The sequence below is a fragment of the Phaethon aethereus genome (genome assembly GCF_964289735.1).
Source record: "Phaethon aethereus genome assembly, chromosome: Z".
NCBI lineage: Eukaryota > Metazoa > Chordata > Aves > Phaethontiformes > Phaethontidae > Phaethon > Phaethon aethereus.
Window position 1 is genome coordinate 45,206,012 of NC_138577.1, and position 21,788 is coordinate 45,227,799.

Here is a 21,788-nt window from a genome sequence, read left to right on the forward strand (position 1 = left end):
CAACTCACCTCCCTCTCTTCTACCACTTTGGAAACAGTAAGTGGGTTTCTATTTTGAATGTTAAAAAAATCTAAAAGACACTGCTGAATTTCATATTTTGTGTAGTTAAATTCATATTTTATTCTAGCCAACCTTTTGAAAAAATAAATTATTCATAAACTAACACTATGTTTAGGAGCCAACCTCATCTTAAAATCCAGGTATTCCAGATAGCATCAGTAAGATCATGGAATTCTCAACAAGAAACATGGTATTAATGAATTAAAATACCTCCATTTGTTTCAAAAGCAGCTTGCAAGATCAATATCATAATGAGTGGACATAAAACCCTGTAACCAATCTGGCAAAATAACCTGTAAGCAATTTTAGAAAGAGAGTCCTTATAATGGAATGATTTTCCCATAGTTTAAACATTAAGATATTTTATAGTTAAAACTGTTATGGTTTTATTAATATTTTCCAAGTTCAGCTATTTAATTTGTCCGAAATGCTCAGCACAGATTTGTTTAGAAAGTTAAGCATCAAAACCATCTTTAGCTTAGTCATAGCTCCCCTTTAGTCTGCTACAGGTTAAAGAGATTTTCTGCCTCTTTACTGCTTCCTTGGGCCTGCGCATATGAACAGAGGACAGAACAAACCTCTCCACCTTGGCCATACTCCACCATCCCTCTACTGAAGGTAGATACCATGAAAAAAGCTAGACTACCACCCAACTAATGAGATCCAAGAGAAGACAGATACGCAAATGTCTGAACAGGATGAGTTCAGCTAGACATAAGAGTTTGACCTGGTGAATAGGACCCCAGTGGTCCTGTAAGAGCAGGCAAAATTATTACAGTACTGCTGACAGCTACTGAAATCATACCTAGACTAAACCGCATCATTTCACACGTTACTCCAAAATAACTCAACTCAAAATAATGCAAAAATATTTTATCTGCTTCCATAGGTCCCAAGACTCTTCAAGCCAAACTGTCAACAATACCTGTGTAACGTCTACTGGCATATGAATGACTTAATTTATTACTATTTAGATAACTACTGTGCCCCTACACTATTATTTCTCATAACTCCATCCCAAGACATGCCTTGAGCTGTTTATAAATTTGTGTAGACACAAGTGACCATCAGTTAAGAACTCTGGACTGGACCTGCTAATCTTTCACTTTTCTGCTGTCCCAACTGTAAAGCAGCCATCACTTACTCATTTTTGATATACAAGACAAATCTTAGAATTTACCACGATCCTTTTAGCCAAGGTGCAGGACCCTGCACTTGGCTTTATTGAAATTCATGAGGTTTGCACGGGCCCACTCCTCAGGCCTGTCAAAGTCCCTCTGGATGGCATGCCTTCCATACCTTCCCTCAAGTGAATCAACTGCATCACTCAGCTTGGTGTCATCTGGAAACTTGCTGAGGGTGCACACAATCCCATCAGCTATGAAGATATTAAACAGTACTGGTTGCAATACAGACCCCTGAGGGACACTACTTTAGGAATCAAACTGTTAGGGACACATTAGCTAGAATTTCCCTGGCTTTGGTTTGTAGCCTACACACAGGATATTTTGAAAGTCCCAGAAATGAGGAACAGATTAATCCCCTCTAACAGGTTCTGAAACTGAAAGCATGTGACGAGAAGGTCTATGTCCTGTTTCTCCGGCAGGACTGCATACAAATGGTGGGGAGCAATGCCCAGGGTATGGTGTAGAACAAAATCTGAGTGCTTTAAGTGGAAACGTACCACCCTGTGTAACATCTTAGCAGCTTTACAAAATGGCTACTGAGGGTAGCAGAGGAAAAATGGTACCCAAAGATGCTTAAATATCCAACTATGTTAAACACACTTAAGACTGAAAACCTGATCATGGTCTTTTAAGCCAACAAAGATATATTGTGATTTAATCTTCACTATCTGAGGCTCACTGCTCTAAGACTAGAGTATATTGATTTATTATTTATATACTACCTATTCATAATAGGTTTAAAGTTCTCCCTAACACATGAAGATGATCTTTTTCAGAAGTTCATGCTCTTTTTGTTAAAAAAATTTGAATTGTTGAAAGTATATTTTATTCTCTTTCTAGAAAGGGAAAAGGGAGTATGTGCTGCCACAAAGGAAGGAACTAAACAGGAGGGAGATGAATAACAGCAGCACTCACTAGATGTATTTAGTAACTAGACATTTGCCATGGTAGATCCTAGAAACAATTATGTTATGCATATGATCACTTTCCTGTCACTTCAAAGACACTAATGCCTGCTCTGTCACCATTTAAGAGCTTAACAGCAGTGAGATACAAAATGGAGTAAGTTGGCAGCAGTATCACGGTCTACTAGGCATGTTCATTAGCTGTTAATTAAAAACTAGACACCTGCCATAAGAAATGTGATCAAAAAAGGATGAGTAACAGGTCTGTCTTACTACCAATTATTATCATTACTTGCAGAGCAAGGGCTGTGTCCACTTTCAGAGGGAAGTGGAAAGGTAGAGAAGAGTGCAATGATGCATACATAAGTGACTGTACTGAGATAATTAGCCATAGCAGTGATCTTAGAAACATCAGTAGTTCACCCACCATTTTGTTGCTAAAACAGAAGTTCTTCTTATTTGCAAAGGGAGAAAAGAAATGGCAAATTCAGCTTACTGTACTATCTAGACGTAGGTTTTACTGCCTCAGGTTTTTTTTTTCCTGATACCATCCTAACCAAACTGCAAAGACCCCAAAATCAACACGTGAAAAACACATCACTTGCTTTTCTGACCAAGCACCTCCTAACAGTTCTAAAGGCAGTACAGTTTTTCACCTCCAACATCCTAGGCAAGTGCCAGCTATAAAGACCTCTCTAACTAGGACTTAAAATTTGGAATTAATTTTCGAACTCTGCCAGAGATTTACAGAGACAGAGTTAGTAAGTCTTTATGAAACAGATTTCCTATACATAAACAATGACACATCACCTTTAGGCTTCTTGCTTATCAAGATACAGCATGAGCTCCTACAATCCCACTTCTCACCTTAAAGTAGATCTGTTGAGTTCGCAAATACGTATGGCTTACTTAAAAATCTAGTTTTGAATTCCTGGCATTAAACAATTAGGGCATTCTTCTGTTCTTAAATAGATATATGATGTACTACTCAGTATCTGCCAAAAAGCACCGAATTAAAAATTCAGACATGACTGTACCTGAACAGTGGGAAAAAAAGGTTATACCTTGTTGCTACTACAATAGCTGTCTTTTTCTTGTGCCCTTCTAAATAAACAACTTAGGAGTAGAAAAAGTTTTCAAAAACCTTATCAGCACTGGCACCAGTAATATTATCAATAGATTCCCCCAAGCTCCATACAGGTGTTCTGAAAAAACATCTGGCAAACACAAAAGTCATTTAGAGACCTAAAATATAAAGGGCACTATTTCATGTCAACTTCTGTAGAACTGAAGAAATGTGATTTTGTTAAACTCAAGCAGGCAGAAAGACATAAAAGAAAACCATGTATTACTGTGTTCAATTTCATTGGCATATTCTCTCCCTTCCCAGATGGAAATCTTCAGGTTTTTTATTTGCTTGCTTAAGTAAGCAAATGAAGTGACAGCCTGTGTCAAATGTCTACAGTCAATGAACATATGTCCGAACATATACAACAAGCCAACCAAGTGATAACCTTCTCCCTCAACTGTTCAGAAATATTCTTAAAACCAACATTGCAAATGAAACCTTCCAAAAAAGGAAACAACTCAAGATTATGCTCCCGTCGGATCCAGCCTTCTCCCTCATTCTAAGGAAACACAAAATCCTGCAGACACCACCCACACTACGAACAGTCAAATCTAGGAGTAAACTCATTAGACAGTCTAAGCCATTAACTAACACTTGCATTTAAGTTTCTGTAGGTACTTTCAAAAGATTATTTCAGCTACTGGGAAAAACATATCGCAGGTTGACAAACAACCTCCCTTAAGAACATATCCGCACTCTTCTACTATGGAGGGACTACATCAGTGGACCAGGGAAGAGCTACAGCTGTCATCTACCTGGACTTCTGGAAGGCTTTTGATATGGTCCTTCACAATATTCTTGTGGATTCAGTTGGAGAAATATGGGATTGATGGATGGATTAGTTAGATGGATGAGGAACTGGGTGGATGACCACATCCAAAGAGTCAATGAGACTCAATCCAAAGAGTCAATGGCTCAACATCCCTGTGGAAATTAGTAACTACTGGTGTCCCTCAAAGGTCCTATTTCATATCTTTATCAATGACATAGCTAATGGGATTGAGTGTACCCTCAGCAAGCTTGCAGACGACACCAAGCCGAGTGGTGCACTTGTTTCACTTGAGGGAAGGTATGCCATCCAGAGGGACTTTGACAGGCCTTAAGAATAGGCTTCTGCAAACCTCATGAAAGTCAATGAAGCTAGGTGCAGGGTCGTACACATGGGTCAGGGTAAACCCCAGTATCAGTACAGACTGGCGGATGAACTCATTGAGAGCAGCCCTGCAGAGAAGGACTTGGGGATACTGGTGGATAAAAAATTGGACATGCACCAGCAATGTGCACTTACAACCCAGAAAGCCAATCGTATCCTGTGCTGCATCAAAAGAAGCATGACCAGCAGGTTGAGGAAGGTTATTCTCCCCCTCTACTCCACTATCATAAGACCCCACCTGGAATTCTGCATCCAATTCTGGGGTCCTGAGTACAGGAAAGACATGCAACCTGTTGAGGGTCATGAAAAATTATCAGAAAGGGCTGCAACATCTCTCCTACAAAGAAAGGCTGAGTGAGTTGGGCTTATTCAGCCTGGAGAAGACCTTATGGTGCCCTTTCACTATATAAGGTTGGCCTGTAAGAAAGATGTAGAGACACTTTTTAACATGGCCTGTAGTGATAAGACAAGGGGCAACTTTTTTAACCTGAATGAGTGTAGGTTTAGATTGAACATAAAGGAAGTTTTTTTACATTGCGGGTGGCGAGACACTGGAACAGGTTGCTCAGAGAGGTTGTGGATACTCCATCCCTGGAAGTGTTCAAGTTCAGGCTGGACAGAGCTCTGAGTAACCTGGTCTAGTTAAAAATGTCCCTTCCCATGGTGGGGGCGGGGGTTGGACTAGATGATCTTTGGAAGTCTCTTCCAGTCCAAACCATTCTGTGATTCTATAATAGATAAACAGCCTGATACACAAGGTACCCAACACAGATTGCCTACTACTCCATCTTCTAACTTTGTTTCAGCAGCAGGAACTGTCTTTCCTCTTCATTGCTTTCGGCTTTATTTTTTTCCTTGATAATACCACTGTTAGTCTAACTATTCACAAAGTGTGTTAGCAGTCCCTGCAAGACACTTTATTCTGACCTATTTGAACCCTAAGCTTCAGTACCATAGCAGCAATCTGCAAAACTAAGCTCTAAGTTTGTTTTCTTTTGTTGGTGATACAAAACTGGGAGGAGCGGCTCATACACCAGATGGCTGTTACTACTCACAGGGACCTCAACAGGCTGGAAAAATGGGCTGCCAGTAATCTCAATGAAGTTCAAAAACGGGAAGCGCGAAGTCTTGCACCATGATGAACAATCCCTGATTTTATATTATATATATATAAAAATTCAAGTTTGTTTACTGTGGTATAGTGTAGCTATATATGCTAATATATGCTGGGGGCCGGCCAGCTGGAAAACAGCTTTGCAGAAAAGGACATGGGAGTCCTGGCAGACACCAAGCTGAACATGAGCCAGCAATGTGTCCTTGTGGCAAAGCAGGTGAATAGCATCCTGGGCTACATTAAACTAAGTATTGCCAGCAGGTCAAGGAAGGTGTTCCTTCCCCTCTACTCATCACTGTTGAGGCCACACCTGCAATACTGTGTCCAGTTCCGTGCCTCTCAGTACAAGAAATACATGGACATACTGAAGAGCATCCAACGATGGGTCTAGAGAAGGTTAAATAGTCCCAGTTCTCTCAGCCCCTTAATCATCTTTGTGGTCCACCGTTGGATGGCCCAATGACAGGGCAAGAGGCAATGGGCAAAACTGCCACATGAGAGGTTCCTCCTCACCATCAGAAAACACTTTCACAGTAAAACTGTGATGGTGACTGAGCGCTGGCACAGGTTGCCCAGGGAGGTTGAGTATCTCCAAGGACAGAGACACCACAAAAGCCGTGCAGACATGGTCCTACACAACTGGTTCTAGGTGGTCCTGCTTGAGCAGGGTGGGGTGGACCAGATGATCTTCAGGGGTCCTTTTAACCTCAGGCATTCTGTGGCAACTCTTATTGCTTACTGTTTTCTCCCTCTTAAAACATGTTTTAGAAAAAGGAGAGTCAGCTACTACTATCATTGCTTAATTTTCTACCCAATTGCTTTGAAACATCTGTGTTTATTTTGGTTCATTTGCTTTCCTTACTTCCTTTTCTTCTAAATGCTCAGATTTTATTCTGACAGATAGGAAGCTATACTATACCACAGTAAACAAACTTTAAAGTGCCCACTGATGCATCTCTAGCTAGTGAGCTGAGAATGATGCCTTTGTAGTTTTGTATAAGTTATTTGAAAACTATCCATTATGTGAACAAGCCACAGTGCCTTGGGTGCAGGAAGAGAATGTCCCTTCAGAACAAAGAAACAGTGTCTTCAGCAAGCCTATTCCATCTATAAACCATGTGAAATGTCATTGTACTGCAGAGATTTAAGTCCACAGAAGGACACTATTGGCAAAAGCTATCCAAAGACATATTTCATAAATATAAAATTCGTGTGGCAGTGGCATGATTATTCAAAGACCCAATTATCTCATCAGAAAAATCCTGTTCCTTTTTCATGCTTTACTACAGAAGATGCATACGATAGCGTCTTTTGGTCTTACCATTTATCTTCCACTCCCACAAAAAAAAAAAAAAAAAAATCAAGCTTTTTACTGTGTAGAGAATTGATGTCAGAAAGCAAATATCAAAGTCAGAAAGAAGATTACAAAGTTACCTTTTGTTCTTTGTTATTATTTTCTACAATGGGAAACTGCTTTAAACTAATATTAAATTTCTGAACAGAAGGCTCTTCAAAGTTTTTCATAATTTCCACTTGTTCAAACAACACAAACCACACTACTAAGTCTCAACTGCACATCAACTTTTTTGAAGCAGTAAGAGGTTGCATATATTGCCTCACATCAACCATAAAACTGATGCTATACTGGCATAAAAGCAGCTCCTCCCCCCCACCCTCAAGTGGTCCTTTTCTCAACAAATTAACTTCACCTAAGGTAACCGAAATAAGGCTGAGTTGTATTTCACTGCTCCGCTGATACAGCAGTCATAAGTACGCTAACAAACTACGCCCTTCCGCCACCTTTATTAAAAAAAAAAAAACAGATACAAGACCCTCAGCATGTCCAAAATACTCAATGAAGCTACTGCAAAACAACATGAAGTTTATGGTTCTCAATTAGAGTCTTTTATCTGTTTTCCTTTCTCAACTCCTTTTCTACTTGGTCACTTGATTCCTTCCTCTCTGTGTTATTTACCTCCTTTTCAGAGTTCATTTTCAGTCCTCTGCTATGGGATCCTCCATTAGGAATCAAGTCTTGTTTCCTCTTTGTTCTTCACAAAACTCAAAATAGGAAAAGCAATACTGAGTTGAACTGGGTCATGAAGATTAGAAAGACCACTTCATGCTCTGGTACTCTCACTACATTTTTACACTGATGCTGATAGCTTTTTCACTGTAAAATGCGTTTCTTCTACAGATTTATGCTACACGTTTTTTCCATTGAATACTAAACCTGGCCAGCTCTAGAGTCTGGTTTGGTCTTTTCTCCTTGCATTAGAGATTAAACTATATTCTTTAATCTTGCTAAAGTAAGGAAAGCGAGCATAAACACTTACAAGCATAATTCCCCATATACTTGCTCTGTAAATCTAGAAGTTCTTCTCTAGCTAAAAAAAGAAAAAAACTAGTTGCAGCCATGAAGCTGACACACTAACTTCTCTGAAGCAAAACTAAGTATTTATTGATTGGTGATGTAGTTCAAGAGAAAAAAGATTGCTTAGAAAAATTACAGCACAGAAGAACACAGATTCTAACGTGGGCAAACAAACCATTGGTGTACATGGGTCACCTCTAAAGAGCCCACAGAAGGCAATGGAGACAGCCAACAAAGGTCAAAGCAGTTATACCAAAGTCTGCATCTACCTATCAAAACTCTAAATTCCATTTTTCATTACTATTTCATTTTATTACAGGAAAGTTTTTAGAGAGCACTTTAAAATCCTTATGTGATATATAAATACATTCTTTTATTTTAAAATATGTTCTGTATTTCATGAGAATTTTTTTTTTAAACGAGGAAAATGAAATCTCTCAATGTGAGAAAGGCCTGGGTTGCTATCAATTCAAATTACAAAGCCAGTACCAGCCTACCTACAAGTACACCCACAGTGCTGCTGTTGAATCACAAGATCCCATTTTTAATACTGTTGTTAGCTTTACACCTACAGAACTGAAAAACAGGTCTTCAGTGCTCCCCAATATAATGCGAGTAGCAAGTACAAAAGTAATTTCCAGGGGTAGCTTACTAACTGTTGATTAGTTCTTAGATCACCATTATAGATGGTGGAATAGAGTGCAAGAGAGGAAGCAGCACTCTTCAACAGCACTATGCTGAGCAGCAGCTCTAACCTTCGCTGTGCCTTTCTGTCTCAGTGTAGACAGCTAGGTTTCTCTGCTCCTCCTTCTGGCATTTTGGAGAGCAAGCCCAGGCAGCAGAATTAAGAAGACAAAAAGATGGTACACTTCAAAAAGTGTACTCGTAAAAAAAGATCAGTCTTGTACACAGTAATTGACAGAAGTGACCCCACCCAAATAATTTGTTATCCAGTGAACGAGCACATCAGGTGTTTATCCACTAATGTGATCAGCAACTAACTATTTAACAAAAGTTTAGTGATAATTTCAAATGGCAATGTTTTTAACATCCCATTGACATAGAGGGAGTGATCACATAGTACTGCCAGCAGGACTGGCACTTTCGCAAGAGCAGATCTGCACTAGCAGCCCAGCTACACTGTGGAGGCTCTGTGCATCATCCCACGCCAGCAGAGCCCTGCAGCGAGGACTCGGGATATTGCCAGCAGATGGAATTCTTCCAGTTCAGCGGCATCTTCTCCCCAAGGTGCATTAGCACTTGACTGGTGTAGCTGCACTCACACAGGGTCCTTTGCCAACAGAAAAGAAGGGTTTTCTTTCCTCCTCCATGCTTTTAGGCACTATAAGTCAACTTAAAGCTTAGTGGCTTGTACCAAGTACAGACTCACTGAAGCATGGCTAGCGCTTGTATGAGCAGCTATGCTGGTAACACAACCAGCAGTCCACCAACTAAAGCCCTTCTGCCAAGTATAACCTTCTATGTATATACACATGTAACATTTTATATATGTATCATATATACACAATTATTTATTTTATATCTTAGTATATTTTATCATTAATATAGTTATGTACTATATGTTATATAGTATACATACTATTCTGTGTATCTTACAGATATATGTTGATTGTTTATACTTTAATATAAAACTGTAAGAGTTATTCTGTGTGTTCATATATATAGCTTTTTCGCTGATAGCTATTCTTCTAAAAATACGTATTACAGGGCTGGCTTAAGAACAGTTCCCGTCTCAAACAGTTTATAGCAAAAAAAGGAAATAGAAACAAGTCAGAAGACCAAGTTCTAAGGGACCTTGTATTAATAATCGTAATTATTTTTCCTACAGTTAAATAATTTGGGGTTTTTTCCCCTTCGGCCACTTCTGAAGAAATAAGGGACAGACAGCAAAGCTGAAGTTGCACTGGAAGAAAAAGACTGCAACAATGGGGGAACCAGAGAAGCCTTTATAAAAGACAGATGCCACAGGGCAAGAGGGAGTGCGGGTGTAGAGTCAGAGTAAAAATGGAAAAAATTATACTTGTGCAGGAAAAATATGTCTTCACCAAAGGACTTCTCAGACTCTAAAGGAAAGTAACAAATTCAAAACCACAGAAGACGACCTTAAATTCTCTTGGTCCAGACAAGACAAAGCCTGGTTTTCTGCAACCAGTTACATTTTTCTGATCACTGTTAGTCTAAGTCGGTTCACGAACAAAGCTTTTCTTTAATTTTAGACAAGTACATATTGCTTTCTCTTTAGACTCAGATGCAGGCCTTAAGTCTCTAGAATGAAGCTGTCAGCACACATTGCTTCTGGTCTGCGGAAACTGCCAGCACATTTTTTTTTTCTGGGGCAACCATAAATTCCTGCTATTACTCACCTTCTAACCTCCTTTGCCTTTTTAGCTACTGTTACCAGGCCGCTACCATCCAACACCACTTCAAAAGCACGTTCCTGCTGCCACAGCCCCCAAAAACAACTAGTTCAAGCATGCACCAATTCGGAAATTACTTAAAAATATTACTCTAAGGGGTTTTATTACTGACATATGGTTATCTTTAAAAGTATTTATTTTCCTTCCAGCCTCTTTTAGTCTCTAGAAATTTAAATCTTGCTGAATGTGAAGATCATAATGATGGTATAGAAGGTTTTTTGGTAAATTAAAATCCAGAAGTTAAATATAGTATTCCACATAATGCTCATCACCCTTTTGTCCCTGCTACTACTAACTACAAAAACATTTCAGAGATATCAAAGAATGAAAAATATGACAGTCCTAAGAACAGCATTACATTGATTTTGATTTACTGTTCCAAGCCACAGACCAGATTCTTGGAAATTCCCTATATGACTTCCACCTACCAAACGACAATCATGTCTGAACATGCATTTGAGCAACCCACTTTTGCTAATCTTTGCTTTTACTGCCTCAATACTACTGCTTGTAAGTATTTGATTTAAAGAGCTACAGTTAGCCAGCACCTTTAAAAACAGTACTGGACATTCTCAGTAAATTGTTATACAAGACAGCAGCTTTAGTTCAGCAGGTACTCTGAAAAAAGAAAAAATAATGCAGTTACTAGGTACCAGGAATCCTGCAGTTAATACCAAATCTTTAGCAAACTACTATACAAACTGTGTCTTCAACCTCTGTTTAATATTTCCTGAAGTTATCCTAAATCCCGATGCTAGTCCTCCCTTGTGCATGAACAAGGAAAACAAGCTTCTCTTTCTCTTCCAGTCCTCCCACACAGCCCCCATCTCAACAGTTTGCCTTACTCTTCCCTCGTGAAAAACACAGTGGGTTGGTGTTTTCTTGCGCATTTCCAATGTTTAATATTTACAGTACTTGTGTCCACTTATATCTTCCTCCAGCTCCTCTGCACCTATCTCTATGCACTTTCCTACTCCCACTGACTCCATCTTTGTCGCACTCACCCAGCTACAGGTGTATTTTGCCTGTGCAGCCCATACCAAGAACTCACCCTTTCTCCCATCAGCACACTGACAGTTCATCTCAGTATATCAGTATTTCTCAAAACTAGATCTTAGTTCCTTTCGTATCTGTACGCTTCATTCTTTGCACACCTCTATCCTACTGCAAAGTAGTGCAACTTACAGTCCTACATCATTCAACAGGCAAACTCCCAACACCTTTGTTCCTACCCATGTTGCAGGACAACTCCATGACCATGCTTTGCTTGATTTCACCTCATGTGCAGTCCCAGCTGAGTTTCTCTTTTGTCTGGGCCAACTGATTCTTTCCAACTCCTTCCTCCTCCAAAGCTACCATATCTGACTTCTTTAGAAGCACTGAAGGTCACATCACATTTTTATCTCAGCCTACTGACGCTTCACCTACTGCAATTCCCTCACTTGTCCCACTTCAAGTATGAATGCAGAGCAGACACTTGTAAGATAGAAGAATGTATGCTCATCTCTTCAGTTTGTCTCCTTTTACTTCCTTTCTAACTTAGGGAAAAGCTGGGTAATATTCACAAAAACTATCTTCAAACATGGAAAGTTATTCTGCCTGCGTATGCTTTAATTAAGGGACATGCTTTGAATCACTCTCTGGAGAAAGCAATCCTTTCCCCGGGATTAAATAACCTACCCTTCTGTGCCAATGACTTTATATACATATATATATATATACACATACATACATATATACATATACACACACACACGCTTATATTCTCTTTTTTAAAGCTCACTGAACACACTTTCTGTAAATCCTTGCCTTGAACTGTACTCTTCCAGCATTTTGACCGAACTTTAGTCCTTTCCATTCCACTGAAACTACTCATTCCAAACAAATCTGTTTAACAGAACCATTTGGAGTCAAGTTCATTATTAAAAAAAAAGAATAATTTCTTGTACCATATCAGTCTCCTGTGCTTCTATCTACCTAACCCTTCCTGAAACCACATTCTCCATTGAATTTCCTGGTCTTCTGTTTACTACTGCCACATATGCAGGTTATTCTAATCTTACCAGTCCCCTCTGCACCTCTGTTCTTCTGCAAAACAGACCAACCTACAGCTCTACACCATTCAACAGATACATCCCATATCCCCAACTTCTGCTCAGTAGACCGTAATCTAGCAAGCAGTAGCAACTCACTGTTGGTACTTCACATGCTCATCTCATCAGAATCTACCGTTTCTCCACATTCACGAGTTGCAGCTGTGTATCTTTAGGTTTGAGCTCTAGCTAGCCACATTTTTTTCCAACCATGTCCCTTTCAATCCTTTCTTGAAAGCTGTTTAGCTTCACAAATTTGTAACCATATACTTGGTCTCAACGTTGACTTGTAGCTTAGATACTAGACCTAGATGAAAGAGCCACGTAGAGATCTTTTGGTTTGCTTTTTTGGACAAGATCCAAGATGAAAGCTTCATATATCCACCCACACCTGAAACCTTACAAGATAAGGGAGTTCTGGCCTGCAGCTCAATTACATTTGACTTTTGGACTCATTTGACTCCCATCTTCAGAATGACTGAGAATATCTTCTTCTCCAGGAGGTTATTGTCTCATTTAGATGCTACTCTCCTCTATATTGCTGCTCCAAGGTCCTCCATTTCCCCATCCGTCCAGAGTGCAGGGAGGGGTGACGTGTATCAAGCAGAAACCAAGTTTGGTTAACACTATGTATTAATTCACATTTTACTCACCTTCCCCCAGGTTTTATGTTTTAAGTAGGACAAACTACCAATACACGTCAATAACGCTGTCTTATTTTTCTTCAAGCTTAGTGACACCAACAAGAAAAATCTGACCATTGTTTGGGGACTGGTATTTTGAGAATACCAAATGTCACACTGACAAATACCTTCTTCCTTTGCCACCTATTTTAAACTTAGTTTACAAGCCTGGAGCCTTTGTGTTCTAAAAGCACCTACCGTGACAGAATCCTAGCATGTAATTAAGGTCTTCAGGTATTTTAAAAAAGCAAAATATGAATAATAGCCCAGGATGTTGTCACACAATACAGTTCCTGTTGCCAGAGTTTAGTAATTTAGACTTGGGGTTAGCTAGTTTATGTTAAAAGTGAGGACACAGTGTCTTATGCTCACTAGATCTCATTTTATTTAATTTAAAAGAACCAGGCAATTTCCCCTCCCTCAGCACATAATGCAGATCATGGCTGAAGAGGATCTGAAGTAATGCTACAGCTGCTTAGCTCTTCCCTTGCACTAAGTTCTGCATTCATTCCTGCTCTAGTCTGTATTTCTATTTTATAATGAAACATACAGCCTAGTTATTTATAGGCTTTCTAAGGATTAACTACACACTCATAAGAATAAACCCTCAAGAGGTTAACCTCATCCTCTTAAGCTTCACACACTACAATCCCAGAGATAGCTGGCAACCACAGGCAAGAGAGGCAAAAATAATCCCACATCTTGCTAATCCTTTAGCCAATCACCTCACGCAACAGTGGAGAGGCCTCTCGGAGGCCTACAATTCAATCTATCTCAAGAGAACCATCAATCCAAAAGACACGTATTTCATAGAACCATTAGCAACCCACCTCAAAAGGCAAAATAAGACATATCTGACTACTCAGTACACTGAAATAGTGCATCTAAAATGCAATGCTAAAAAATATTCCAGTTTGCTGCTTGTATTTCCCATTCAGATACTTGCATTTTCTACTCATTAAACTACCTAGTTTATTAATTGAAAGTAAATCTAACAGATTTTGCATTGTTTACATTTAGATAGTCCAATCTTACCTGTCTCTCATACTTCGTAGAATGAACTTTGAGTACCTTTGATTTATCAGCCAGATCATACCTCTCAAAAGAAAAGAAAAAAACACCCCTCATCATAATCTTCCTAATTCTTTCATATAATGATCTGGATTCTCCCTTAACCCCAAAGGTGGACACTGCCTGCAGCTGCCGCAGTGCCAAGGAGTTAACAGGTGCACTTATAAGTCAAAGGTTTCTGTTTTGTTTTTTTATCTAGCAAAATTGTTACGTAATTCAACTTTAATATAAAAAAAATTAAAATATGCCAGTTTTAAAAATTGGCAAGGAGGTTGTTTAGCCACACTGCTACCCCTTGGCTGGAAGTTACAGCCCTCAAGAACATGCAGGAAAAGTATAAGGCCAGAGATACGACTGTTAATAACCAAATATCATCCACAATTCTTTCCTGAAGTAAGAATTTTTAGTCAACAGAGGATTAGCACTGCTTACAAGCTCACTGAATCCAGCTATATTACTTTTTTTTCTTTTGAATGTGTCAATTCATTCATTCTCTTTTTTATGTGCTTAAGAGACACTAGGCTTTTGACTTCGTATGTAAATTCTCTGACAGAGAATAGAGCCCCATGAGACTCCAAGTCCCTATCTTTACAGTCTGTCCTCTAATAGGCTTCCATTTTTTCAACTGGAAATTAAAAAGAAGTATAAAATAAAGATAGTTGAGAATCATCTTGGAGTTCAAGAAGTTGTTCCCTCTAATTAAAGGTTTTGTTCCCTTCCAGAACTGACATATGGCTCAGCAGCAATAGGAATTGTTCTAACACAGGCAAGCTAACTGGGAAACTCTTGAATCATCTCGTGTCAGGAAACAATGGCAAATAAAGAGAGAAAGGAAGGATGGGGAAAAGAGTCAAACCCCAGCAAAAATGCAGATTTTATCTAATCAAGAGAAACCATGCTAATGAACATCAGCTAGGAAAATTAAACTTTCTTCGTATCCTCAAAATTTGTTGTACATAAGTATCCTTGGTAGCATGACACCAGAGGCTACTTGATTGCATCTTCTACTGTTACAGATTGCTACAGCCTATTTGCATTCTGAAAAGAAGTTTCATGATCTTTCATGCTTATAATAGATGTCTAAACCGTTAAATTACTATTTCTTTTCTTATCTTGAAAGACACTGCACTTTAACAGCACGGCCCTTCCATTGTTCTTTACACTAAGTCAGGTCCCTGAACAATACTGACAGCTGCTATCAAACTGGGCCATGCTCACTCTCAGTGCAGCTGCCGCTTGTAGAAACAGACAGGCTTCTGATGTCTCCTCCCCTCTGGGGAGAGAGCTTGACATGCTGTGAGCTCAGTGAGGGGGTGCAAAGGTCCACTGAATTGTCAACCCAATTTTCTGCTACTCAGATTTTCCAGGATGTGCACCGTCCCTTTCAAACAAAATCAAGCATATGTCAGAGCATGAAACTTACTGTGCGGCACAAGATAATTATTGATCACGTAAGACTGTAAAAGATCACTGTGACATACATCTAATTTTAGCATTATGTATATGCAAGCGTCTACATGGTCAAAAGAAATCTTGTGCCCAACATGTTCATTTCCTCATTCACAGTTTTGGATTTGTATGGCATCATTCAGAAGCCTTTCATAAGACACATGAAACTATCTCTTCTGGTCTTAAGATAATTTAAAAACAAAAATGCTGGAGTCTTCTATTCCTGCTCCCAAAGAGCTTCCCCCCTCCCCGCCCCAAAAACCCACTTCTTAATTGCATGTGCTACTTGTAGATACTATTCCTTTTCAAAGACTGTATTGTGCAGACTTTAAACATGCTTGAGGTAGGATAGTGCTACTTAGCTAAACCAAATTTTGCTAAGTCCAGCAGGAATGTTTTAAAATATATTTTAATACATATTTCCATTTACTGCATAAAATATGCTTTAAAACTAGTTCATTAAAACGGGTTTTCCATTCCATTTTCATCCTAAAGAAGTAATTCATTTTTAAAAAATGCAAGAATGTACAGTTCTCTAATCTTTGCTAATCAAAACACACAAATGTACATGTGCTGTATTTCAAAGATCAAATCAGGTATTCATAAAGTAATTCATTACACAAGCAAAGCCAGAGGAGATTGTGACAAATACAGACGTAATTGTGTGGGTTTCTAAGATGTGATTAGCAAATCAACTAAGTAACAGTCAAAATTTTATATGAAGGGAAAAAGCAGCTCAGATTTGAAGGGGGGGGTATGTTTATGCAAAGCTAATCTGTCAAGTGTAATAAAGCAGCTTGAATAAAATTTAAGCTGAAAATCCACTGAAGCTCCCCATTTCAGGGAGGAAAAGCTATTAAAAGGAAATGAAGGTCACCCTCCCAGTTTATTTCACCTAATTGACTGCCAATAGCTTACCACAGGCAAACCGACTGCAGATCTGCAATTGAGAAACTGATGAAAGGAGAGTTTTCAAGCTGAGGCTCATTCTTTTAATCCTCCCTCACTCCTATTTTTTTTTTTCCATCTCCAGTTGGGATGTAATTTTAAGAACAGATGGATTAACTGGTTCCATTGTCTGTAGACGTCATTGGACTATGGCACTGTTAATCCGTACAGCAGCATGTCTAATTATCATTACAAAGTGTCTGAGGGAACTATAAAGACCAGCAGGGCATCTTCTCACAAGCAATTAACATAAATTGATAAATGAGTAATTTGAATCCACTCAAGGCGCTCACATATGAATAAAATCAGAAAGGACAGCTTCTTGTTTCAGCTACTTCTTTCACTTAGTCTGGAAGGGCAGAAAACATGAGAAATATTCTAGACTTAGTGGCAGGGGAAATGAACTCATGCAGTGGAAGGAATGTATGGTTCAGAAGGTTCATTAATACAAAGCAAATAACTTGTGATTGACAACCAGTAACAAGCAAGTAGTATTAACTTATTTCAGCATATTTAGAAGCACAAACTTGGTGAAAGGCTATTAGAACACTGTGTCAGACAATTAATACTACTTCAAAAGCAAGTGAACTTTCTTTTCAGTAGCTTACTAATTTAAAATTCATGAAAGATTCACAAGAAAAGGAAAAGAAGGAAGAATGAATAGTTGTACAGGTTCCAAGAACTCACAAAAAGCATGAGGCAAAGGTAACTAGATCAACTGACATACAATACCTACAAATAAAAAAACAACTCTCCTAATAATTATATTTCTTGCAGCGAAAGTATTGTTATACACAGTGCTGCTGCACAAAATTATGTTCTGACAAAGTTCTAACTATTAACTTTACCTCTGCTAAAATTTGTGTGAAAAGCAAGGCAAACACTCCAGCAATGCTGGGCATCAAAACAGCATTAGATATCAAAACATTAAGGTTACTTTAAAAACAGAAAAGCAGTAAAATATGAAAGCAAGTTATACACACTGTAGGAGGTAGACCTGGAAGGCCACGTACCCCGATGATGGCATTCAGTTCAGCCATGGTCACTTGTTTGGCACGTTCTACAGCTTGGGCCACTTGCTGCTGATGCTATTAAAAGAAGAAGGGGTATGGAGAGGAATTTGTGTTAAGGTATTGACCATACCAAATTAAAACAGGATCACAAACACCTGAATAACCAGTTTGCCTGCAGAATCCTAGGCTAGCTATTACAAGACTAAGATCTTATGCAGGTATAAAGCGAGAGTGCGCTATTTCTCACCTGCTCAAAAGCAAAGAACCGCCCTAAAGGAAGACACCTCATCTCTTCCCCCCATACCACTTCAATTAACTTTATTAATTTGCCAGAAAATTAATGATCAGTTACTAATTGAGTTGGCAGGACAATAATGTCAACTTTACATTAGAGTCAATTTTAACATTTATATACTCTGTGCCCACACAGCAAAACCTACTGAAATTTCAAACAGGGAAAAGTGCTTCACTGAACTCAACAAGAATTACAAATACTCCTTGTAGAGTTTGAAAAGGCATATGCAAAATAATAGGCTTCAAAATCTAACAGCAGCTGCCCACAATGTGCTACAATCACAGTGTTTTAGACCAGATGCAGGCTTGTAACCTTAAACAGTGTTTTGCACCTGAGCTAACTACTCACCTTTACATTAAAATTCAATACAAATTACAAAGACAAGATAAGCATGCTTATTTCACTAGATTCATATTTGACAACTGAATATCAAATAAGGAATCATCATGATTAGAAATTAATTTTGTTGTACTGGTAATATTTTACAGACGCCTGCTCCCCTCCGGCAATGAATGAGGTTGAGCTATTGTCACTAGTTTGAACTCAGATTTGTTAGACTGAATTAGCAGGGGGTTTGCACACTTCAGCTATAACAGATGTTCCTTACACTTGTGCATTGTGATAAAATTAACATCTTAAAACTAGCTAATTTGCAAACAGAAAAGCAACATAATTGCACTTTAACAGCTGAACAGTTTTACTTACTTCCTGAGACAAAAATGGGATGACTTGTGCACAAATTGTATTCAATCTCTTGGCGATTTCTGTCTATAGAGGAAAAGTATTTTGATTAAAAGTGTGGTTTATGTTTGTTGCCATATATCAACTACTGTACAGGATTATATTAAGTTCACACAGTGAAGAAAGTAACATAAAATCCACATATTCATACTATTGCAAATATAAATAGTTAATATGTAAGCCCAGAGGAGGACAGAGATTTAGTTAGCTACTCTAGGACATCTGCCATGTCTAAAGCATCTAATCTGTATACACATTTAGGCACAAATCTGGTCCTTGTACATAGCTCATTAACAAGTAAAGCATTTTTGAAATCCATTAAGTCCAAGATAAAGCCTTTTAAAAGGTAGATTTATCATTACCCAAATTATCAAGCAGCATAAGATGAAGGTGACAGGCATGGAAGAAAAATATTTGTTTCTTGATCAATTTTATCTGCTTATTAAAAGGTAAAATTAGTTTTGCTGACAGAAACACACCATCAGGAGTACAAAAGAAATACCAAAACAGAATCTAGGCAGAATGAAGACAAAGGTACAGACTTCTAAAACATCCATATTGAGAATTAAAATAATGCAGAAAAATAATCAGATCAGAAAATGTGATATTCAGTAACAACAAATTAGTGAAACCGTGAGTAACAGGAAAATAATAAGGCTAGGAACCAGCAGAGAACAGAACAGTCCTTCACTGAAGGGAGCAGAGAAGACAGCAGGACAAAGTGTTTGAGTTCCACTTTTGACAGTTTTATGCATCTCTCACTTTTGTGTCTCCCACTTTTGACATGAACACAGGATTTCTGCTGGGGTAGAGGGTTCTTTTTGTCTCATTACTTGGTCTTACCTGTGCCTACAGTTTTTCAGATCTATACATCTGCCCACCATTATAATTAACACTCAAGTCTTAAAGGCACTCTCAATTCCTACAGTTTTCCTTAAAAACATCTCCTGCAAGTCATTGGAGCACAGCTGCACAAAATCAAAATTAGCATCCAGGTAGAAGACCTCTGAAGAGCTCTTGTCAGTGTTTGTCATATCATTAATCCATGTAGATATTTCTTAGTTTTTTTTTTTTTAAAGACACAAGAAACAAGACATCCCCGCTGAGAATTGTTAAGCCTTCCATGCAATGACATGCATGAACCTGAGCAAAGATAAACTCTTTCAAAGAAGCCAGATGAAAACATCGCTAACTCATCTGCTGACTCTCCCTGAGCCTTCCCATCATCCTGAGTTTCTTAGGAAGACACTGCAATGTGCTAATCCTTACACATCATTCCAGCAGTAATTAGGATACAAAAGCCACACTCTGCTTTTGTGTCTCAGTAGACAGGTGATTTGGGATCTAAATACAGCTGGCAAGCTGTAACACCTTTTTCCTCACCTCTGACAGACACCGGGAAAAGACTTGATAGCACTGAGACTTGTAAAACACCATGTCCCTCCGACATGAGCTGAACTAGGCCACCTGACCGAAGTCTGAACCTTGACACATCCACACTGAAGTTTTGCGGAGACAAGAGTCTCGAAAGCAGTTCTGGCATGGTTTCTTCCTAGGACGAAAAGGCTCCCCTTAAACAAGGGCAATGAAGTGACAGTTGCTTTACAGCAAACCTTTCTGCCCCTGCAACCTGGAGAACAGATCTCTATTCTCAGCAGAAACAGCTGCCATTTCACAGAGTACCAGAATGGTCCATTTTTGTTTGGGCCATGACCATAAAATATCCATCATTCTGTGTGTGGTCTTCAGTACAACCATACCAGCAAAGGCAACACAAAGAAGTTACCACCTTCACTGTTATCAGTTATCAGACTTAATTATTACCAAATCTGTTGGCAATTTCAGTGTCTGTTAACAAAGGGGGGAAAAAAACCCCACACATGACTGATAATTCATGTACTAAAGGGCATTTTTCCACATAGGTAGTATGTCTCTCCAGAAAGGAAGGTATCTCAGCAGTGGAAAGAAAGTCTTTTACATAGGAGTCTGGCTGGCTGATGTTTAGCTAAGGTATGTAGGGTCCAAAAATGTAATTGTCCTAGACCAATGGGATTATCTTTGTTTTCAGGATAGAGATCAGGATGAATCATAGCAGGTGATAAGAAGGAAAAGAAAAAAGTAAAATAAGAAGTTAGTTTGGTTTCTACTGGAGAGGTCTTTGGTCTGTATAGTCTACACAAAAGTCTCCCATTCTGCAATACTAAGTATTCTTATTGTACCTGTTAAAAAAAAAAACTCACTCTATTTTGAGTAGAGTCTAAAACATGCAAGCTGTCCACATTATGGGGTTTTCCTGCATAGATTCCAAATACCTGAGCTTCACTTAATAACACAGCATACAGGATGGTACACAGTAAGATAAGAGAATGCAACATCATGAGATAATTACCAGTCCCAACACAAGTTGATTAGGTTTTTTTAAATTTTACTAGAGGGGCAGAGGGGGAGAGGAGCAGAGAGGCAGAGGCATAAGCAACTTTCCTCCTTTCCCAGTCAATCTTACTTTAAAATTATTGTCTCAGTACTATCACACCTGACTTAAAACCAGAACTGAAAAAAATTTATCCTTCTGAGTTTGTCTTTACCAAAGCAGGGCATCATTGATGATCATATATGAACAGCATCCTTAATATTCATCCATAGTACTAGGTAAACTTAAATGTATACACCATAGATAAGTTTATTTTGAGGTTTCTTGCTGCTGTTACAAGTGCCAGTTAAAAGATATTTACACTGAAAGAAAACAGAGAAGACTATTCTACACTTCATAAAAAAAAAGTCTGCTTACATTTAAAAGGCTGTTGGCCTGCTTGCACTATTTCTCACATACAATTAAATAAAGTACTTGAAGTTACTTATCCGCTAGGAGATCTCACACATCTCCTGTTTGCTGCCCTCAAATGTTTAGTAAAAACTATTCTTATTTACAAACATCTTAAAAAAAAAATCTTTGTTCTCTAGTGAGTTGTGAAAGTTAGGTTTTAATGCACAATTCACCTAATCTTGCCCATCATTAGTTGCAAGAGGTTGTTTTCAGAATTGAGAAAAGGGAACTTCCAATACTTTAAATACAAATCTAGCTGTTCAAAGGGCAATGTACAACTCACCTTTCCAGGTGAAATATCTTTGAGTGTA

General features: G+C 38.6%; 1 protein-coding gene across 3 annotated transcripts in view; it reads right to left on the reverse strand.

Moving 5' to 3' along the window:
• The window catches only part of LOC309415664 (transducin-like enhancer protein 1), a gene marked incomplete at both ends in the record, with an annotated part of 72,797 nt that overhangs the window by 33,141 nt on the left and 17,868 nt on the right, over positions 1-21,788 (reverse strand). For 2 of the 3 annotated variants that reach the window (XM_082013264.1, XM_082013263.1), the window contains 2 exons: positions 17,618-17,692; positions 18,618-18,680. In XM_082013264.1, the coding sequence (XP_081869390.1) occupies positions 17,618-17,692; positions 18,618-18,680 (138 nt within the window). Of the gene's footprint in view, positions 1-17,587; positions 17,693-18,617; positions 18,681-21,788 lie in introns of all 3 variants that reach the window. The other variant, XM_082013262.1, reaches the window with a different exon arrangement.